At 34.6% G+C, this 7190-nt stretch overlaps 1 protein-coding gene across 1 annotated transcript; it reads right to left on the bottom strand.

Annotated features, from left to right (window-relative positions):
* Positions 1 to 3163: 3163 nt before the first annotated feature.
* Positions 3164 to 7028, bottom strand: LOC131348943 (uncharacterized). The gene is made up of 6 exons (XM_058384193.1): positions 6912 to 7028; positions 5961 to 6013; positions 5394 to 5774; positions 4784 to 5113; positions 4558 to 4649; positions 3164 to 4261 (listed from the first exon to the last, which is right to left on the bottom strand). The coding sequence occupies exons 2-6, from the start codon at positions 5989 to 5991 to the stop codon at positions 4124 to 4126; spliced, it is 972 nt and encodes a 323-aa protein (XP_058240176.1). The 5' UTR covers positions 5992 to 6013; positions 6912 to 7028; the 3' UTR covers positions 3164 to 4123.
* Between the last annotated feature and the right edge of the window lie 162 nt (positions 7029 to 7190).

The raw sequence follows: 7190 nt of genomic DNA, 5'->3' as shown, positions 1-7190 counted from the left end.
AAGCAGCCTCTAGTTTCAGAGCATCGCAACAGTCAATAAAATTTCCACCATAGGAAAGTCATTATAGAAGATTATGCAATTTAACAAGACATTTAGATATTCAGCATTTTCTAATCTGAGAACTAATCCACACTGTTTTACATTACCATTAAGTCACTGCACCCAAACAGACTAAATGTTTTTCAGCATATAACCATATTAGTATAAAAAGGCATAAATGAGAGAAAATGAAGTTATAAAAACATTAAACCATTTACTGCCTACTGTGATTTACAATAATACAAACCGGTCTATTTATTGTTGACAGTGAGTTTGTTGATATTGGGATGATGAGAAATTTTTACACTGTTGACTGATCTGATTTTCACTGTGACCTGTTCTGAGACATTGTGTGTAATCAGTCTCTGTATTTGAACAAACCAAAAACCATGGAAATGAAGGGAAATGCACTTGTCCTTGTGTATCCTCAAAGTTCAAAATAGAAACGTGAGAGTTTTTATTAGTTTTTGTTTCTTTCTTTCTTATTATTTTTTTAATGCAGAAATTAAAGACTTGGCACTTTATTTCTTCTTATGTACACTGATTTTAAGTGACATGTTCATGTTTGGTTATCCGGTCATTTTCAAATGCATGTATTAAATAGTGCTTTGTTTAACATGCTAGTTGGTGAATTTTGTGTCTTAATATGAACCTAATCATTCATATTTTAAGAGATATTTGTAGACTCTGTAAAATTAAATGAAAATCTTGCATTTATGTTTAAAATATGTCCTTATATTACCAGATTAGTGACTACAGTGTTGGGTCAAGCATAAGCACTGTCATGAAACTGATTGTGAAAGTGATTGAGTAAAAGGAAGAGGTCATAGACAAATGTTTATTTTAATATTGAAATGAGATATTTCACAACTCGAAATATGAGTATTCTAGGCTATCTACCCCTTTTGATGATTCAGCGTATTTCGACTAAGGGCCATAACACAACAAAAAATTGAGGACGGAATAGACACCTCAAAACTACTTTAATAATGAATGATTTCTGAGGTCTGGTCAGTGGTGAAACTAGCATGTGAGTTTGAAACCACTCAAGTTGAAATCAGACACTTGATTGATTCACACATGTTGATGATACTTCTATGTACCAGATTCAAGAGTGTGCTGCTAGCTTGAAGTAAACTACTTCAGCCAACTAGTTTAGAATTTGAAAAAATAAATAAATAAATAAATAAATAAATAAAAAAGTTGCTATTGATAAGCAAATGATTCCTTTTTTCTTGGGCCACAGTTCTTGTATGTAAATGGCAATGAAACACTGGAAAGCCTAAAATGGTGTCAGAAATGGCTGCAGTTGCTGCTGTGCATTCTGTTAGGTCAAACCTGGGCATTTTACGGCTTTGGACATCCCTGTCCCTGCATTAAGTCAGTCATAAACATAAATGAACAAGTATTTATGCTGTGCACACAATACAACTGTGTTGCTTTTATTTTGTAAACCGTTTTCTGACGGAGAGTTTATTAAGGAGTGTACAGTATGGTGGACTCTGCTGCCCTGATATGCCCAGAGAAAAAGGGAGCATTTGAGAACGTGCCCCTCTCCCGACACACTGTAACGACAAGGGTTGAGGACATCACGGGAAATCTGGAGCTTCAGCTGAAGAACAGAGCGGTCAACTTTGACTATTTTCCACTGGCTCTGGATGAGAGCTGTGATTTGAATGAAGTCGAGCAGTTGCTTATCTTTAACATAATGCAAAACACCTTTTTCAGTATTTGTGAAGATTAACAAATTAAAAATAAAATGAAACAGTGATGCAATGATTTTTTTTTTTGTTTTAAACTGTTTATTACTTCTATATTTTATCTATATTTTCCTCTTTGACCTACACAATTCTTGAATTTACATAAATATTTACAGAATATCCTTCTGATTACCAGTAGCAGCTAATCAAAATATAGAATTTATTGCTTTTTAGAATGGGAGAAAACCCTCCAACACAGTTCATATTTGTTATGTGGCCCCCTGTAGAAATTAATTGCCCAGCCCTGTATTAGATGATGTTGCTGATTCCGCAGATGTGATGAATGAGAAAAAGAAAAAGCTATTGTGCCTCATTTATAAAGAATGTGTAGACACAAAAATGAGCCTGAAATGTAAAGTTTATGGAACCTCCCATGCAGATACTGGGATTTTTAAAGACATTTTTGGCGGAATTGACCTTATTCTGGAAACTTTGATCCACGCCTACAGCAAGCTGCAACATTTTACCACCAGCAATTAGTGACACCGTGTGGATTTCTAGAGAAGTACAGCTAAATATTCAAGCCACCCGACTCACGTTACATTCCTTTTCTAATTATGCAACTCAATAATAACTGCATATAGGCTTTCTGGACAGAAGCATTAAAGCATAAATCATAAATCATAACTATGTATATTTCTGTGTATTGTTATTTATTGTTCATATGAACTAATTGCAGTAAACTGTTTGTTTAAACCTCTTTCTGAATGGAACAATATGTTGTTATGTATTTGTATTATGCTAAAACAACACCATTATTTTTATTTTATTACAGGGGGGTCCAAAATCTGACTCCAGGGCCAAATGCGCCCTGAACAGATGTTAACTGGCACACAATTTCTTTTTGATTCTGTTTGTGGTCCATCAGCAAATGTTGCAATATTTCATTTTGCCTGATGGTGGCAGCAAATTAGCAAAAATGTAAAAGACTCATGGCTACAGAAACAACAACAACAACAAAACGTGGCAGTGACAAGGAGCAAATTGAGCATTGAAATCCTCAACCCTGTTTTCCTCAGCTGTCCATGGTGAACCACCAAACCACCAATTACCCAACCATATGATGGAAAGAACTGTGGGATGCTGGAGAGTTTTAAAAAAAATCATTTAAGTTTTAACACAGATACATACTGAAATAGACAGATATAAAATTGAAGCTGTCATATCATTAAATAAGTTTTTTAATCCACAAATATTCCAAACAATAACTTGCATTTCAAAAAATAACATCAGTTAATTGGTCTTATCTGGTAATAAATTTCTATGTAAAAACTTAAAGAAACAATTAAAAAGTGTCATTTTATTTGAATATCTTTATGCTTTATGCATTTCCAATAAAGTATGAAGTATATTTCATTATAAGATGAAGATCAGTATTGTACACACAATGCTATCTGAAAAATAAACAGTTCTGTACAGAAAAATATTAGTTGTTTTTGAAAGAAAGAACTTCCTAAACAAAAAAAACTCTCAATATTCTTCTTCCTTTTACAGACAGTAAATTTTAAATGTATAGCATTTTGAAGGCCAAGTTCAACCCAGATTTTTGTCTTCTTAGGTAATAAATGATTTTTATTAATAATTAACATGGGTATCTGGAGCTTAACTTATTCTAATTATATTATCAATGATCTTCACATTAATATAGATTTTTAGAAATTACTATTTTGTACTTTGTTTTCATTTAACTGGTTTAAATATGCCGTATTATATGCATTCAAGTTACCTGTTACATAATGTTCCACATCTGTGTATTCATTTCCTGAATGTTAAGCTTAAGAAATTGTTTGAATGTTTTTTTTAAACCACCACTTATGTTTTAATGAAAACATTAACGGCTAGCCTCAAAGCAGGCTTGAGCCCCAAAACTTGATCTTCTCTGGTTGAATACATTCCCCAAAACACTAACAAGTCATTCTGCAGTACATTTCTGCATGAACTTTTGTGAAGTAGGCTATTCTAGGTAGGCTAGTTAGAAGTAGGCTGTGTGTATCAGAATATTCTACATTCCTATTCTCTGGTTAACATATGCAAGTTTCATTTAAGAGATTCATGAGACATTTGATAAATAAATGTTAGGAAAACATTAATCTACCCTCCTTGCAACTAGCTCCCTCTGATAGTAATTTAGGCCCAAAATGATTCTGAAAGACAAGCTAAGTAGAAATAGAAGGGAACCAAATTCTGCATTCAAATTCCAGTAAAGCTGAAGGTGCTAGTCTGCCACTAAAAGTGCTATGCAAATCAAACTGAATATATAAAGCTGTTACATAACAATAAGCCACAGTGACATGGAAATGCTGAAGAAACTTTCACCACTTGCTTTACTGCGATCCACAACTAAAAGTCTTGAGGTACAGGCTACTGATATGTTTCTTTTGAAAGACGTATCCATCTGGGTGCACCCTCCAGGTCACCTTTATCTCCCTCGTTATGCCATGTTCCTTTAGTTTCTGCAAGACCTGAAGAGCAGAATCAGGATTTTACTACTGAATGGTAAATTTCATTTATACCACAGAACTCTCAAATTCCTAATTCTGATTGGCCAGAAAGTCCTTTATTAGTTTTATATTAATGTGCTTGTTGTAATACATTACTGTTTTTACAGTAACAGCTAATTCACAGGGAGTACATAATCTATGGTTAATAATAATAATGGTTTAATCTGTTTCTTTTGTGCACAATGAGTCTGGAGTTAGATTTTAGGGTTTATGTTATCATAAAGTGTTAGTTAAACTAGCAAAATGTCATGACTTACCTGCTGTAAAACTGCAGACTGAACAACAGGATCAAACACACTCTTGTCACCTTGAATCTGCAGTTTTACTACTTGATAGATCTCTTTATACTCTGTATAGACAACAGGCAGACAAAACATAGGCTTATAAGTTCCTTTTTGGGAATGTAAGTTTGCCACAGACACAATGGTTTACACTGCTCATGTAGGACTTATGGTAGCAAGTCAAAAAAAAAGAAGGACTCACGTGTGTGACAGAAGAAATTGTACAGGTTGTTGCATTGTCGATCAAATAAAAGGTTGTTAGTTGTCATAGCACAGTTGTCATCATGATCAACATTATTTGGTAAGCCAGGACCCCACCGGACTAGCAAAGGCGTGATCCAATCCGACCACAACCAAGTGTCCCTATATAGGCCGAACCAAGAAGTTCCCTGGGTTGCTGCCACTTGTTTTAATCGACTGTTCTGTGTGCTAGTGATGGCTCTGGCTAAATCTGTGTGATATGTCTGGCAGTGAAACTGACTTCCCCACCATGTCATGGGAGATGTGTAAGAAAAAATCGCTCCTGTGGCAGCTGTGAAAACATAATATTACAAATATATGTTAAAACATTTGTTTAAAGACCAAGGAATGTGCTATAAACATGAAGCATATCTGAATTACAGTACGTATGAGTGCTGTCTGTTATTCTCTGGTACAAACCAATTGTGATAACTTTGATATATATCAATAGCTATCCTAGTTCTTAAGAAAACCATCTAGGCTGCCACAGAGTAGAACAAATAATTATGTATATGAATGTGGCTTAAGCCTTGGGTCACTCAGGATGAGCATGAGATAGTGGATTAGCTTACCATTGAAACATATGAAGGGTTTTAAATCTGTGCAGGGATAATCTGCCCAGGATCCAGTTGAGTCTATTGCACAACATTCCTCATTTCCACCTAAATTATCAGGCTGCCCAGGAGCCCAGTAGGTTGCAGTAGTCATCAGATAGATCACTTTATTGGACCAGTACCAGTCATAGACATCGAGGAACAGTCCAACCCAGCCAGTTGTTTCCAGACCTTTGCTTTCTGCTGCAGCGTTCAACCTGTACCAGTCATCGTCTGTCCGCACCGTAGCCAGATTAAGATAATTGCTTTTGCAGTACGCATTTGCATCTGCCCATGTTGATGGTATTGTGATCATATAATAATCATGGCGGAAAGTTTGCATGGCGACTGGGACAACACCTGTTGCAATATTTTATTTTAAAATGTGTATATAATGGACGAAATAAACAAAACAATGTTTTTGGTTTTATTTAAAAAGTAGCCAGTACTAATCATACTGAAATTTATATTCACTGGAAGCTCAGAAAGTCAAGTACATGTATTTAAAAACATGAGCACAAATGTATATAATAAATATATTCTCACCAGTGAGACACAGGAGCAGAAAAAGACTCATGGTGGATGTGGAGATGAAAGCACTAAAATAAATAAGATGGTATGTTCAACTGGTTCAAATTTGCTTAACTTAATTCTAAGGAATGCATATAAGGGGGTAATTGAGGTATTATTTGTTTTCTATAAATACATTTATTTCTGCAAACAGCTGAGCATCTCATAGCATTCTATATATTTTTTTCTGTATCATATATCTGGATTTTTTTCCCCAGTCAGTAGTTTGCACAAAAAGGTTTTAACAAAGCACATATTGGGCATTATCACAACAAATATTACGAGTAGTTATTTTTATGTAATATATATTCCAGTTGCATAGCAATACAGGTTATATGAGGTTGAGGTTATATGAGGTTATATTTTAGGTTTTGTGTTATCAGAAAGTGTACTTTTTAACATATGGATCAAACACACTTGTCGCCTTGAATCTACTGTACGGTTTTACTGTTTGATAGCTTGCTTTATACACTGTAGAAGAGACAGCAGGCAGACAAAACATATGCTTATAAATTCCTTCCTTGGGAATTTAAGTCTGTGACCGACACAATACTTTACGACTCTCACATAGGAATTCTAGCTGTAGAAGATCTTCATAGATGTAGAAATGCTGTCCAATTCACCCATGTTATACTTTCAGAGCATCGCATGGTGTAAAGGATCAGTTATTCAGTTTGAAAGTCTACAGGATCTACATTTAGCATTTTATCAGAACAAAGATGTTCTGATATAATAAACAGTTAAAATCATGTCAATGATGTCATTGAATCACTGCATTATTCCAGCAGTTCAATTGGGTAAATTTTTTTCACAATATAATTAAAGGTCAAATGACAGAAATTGAAAGCCATAAATAATAAATCATTAAACCAGTTAAGCAACATGGGCAGTAAACAGTAAAGAGAAGAAGTTAATGTCAAATCATACCTGGAAAGTAATAGTATGTCTGCTGTTTCTCCGGTGGCTCTGGATGTTTTCGATTTCTGGTGGCAGCCTTTAACTTAATAAAGCTTAACTGGCTTCTCAGTGTTTACAATAACAAATTCACCATGTAAATCAAGTCTCTGTTCAAAGATTTCAAAGCTCTACTGCCATCGGGATGGTGAGAATATTCAACAGACATGAGAAAGACTGATTTACATTTCGACTTTTCCTAGGACACCCTGTTATCATAAGTCTCCTGATTTGGACAAAACCAAATTGTTT

Source organism: Hemibagrus wyckioides, linkage group LG29 (assembly GCF_019097595.1).
Source record: "Hemibagrus wyckioides isolate EC202008001 linkage group LG29, SWU_Hwy_1.0, whole genome shotgun sequence".
In the NCBI taxonomy this organism is placed as follows: domain Eukaryota; kingdom Metazoa; phylum Chordata; class Actinopteri; order Siluriformes; family Bagridae; genus Hemibagrus; species Hemibagrus wyckioides.
The sequence above is the reverse complement of the archived record's forward strand: the minus strand, read 5'-3'. Positions and strand labels throughout refer to the sequence as shown.

Bases quoted from the DNA above. Each gene is read 5' to 3' on its own strand.
- LOC131348943 (XM_058384193.1), bottom strand. From the start codon at position 5,991: ATGAGTCTTTTTCTGCTCCTGTGTCTCACTG. The intron at 5,114-5,393 runs GTAAGCTAATCC...ATGTTTTCACAG, and splicing joins ACCCTTCATATGTTTCAATG to CTGCCACAGGAGCGATTTTT. The intron at 4,650-4,783 runs GTGAGTCCTTCT...TTGTCTATACAG, and splicing joins CAATTTCTTCTGTCACACAC to AGTATAAAGAGATCTATCAA.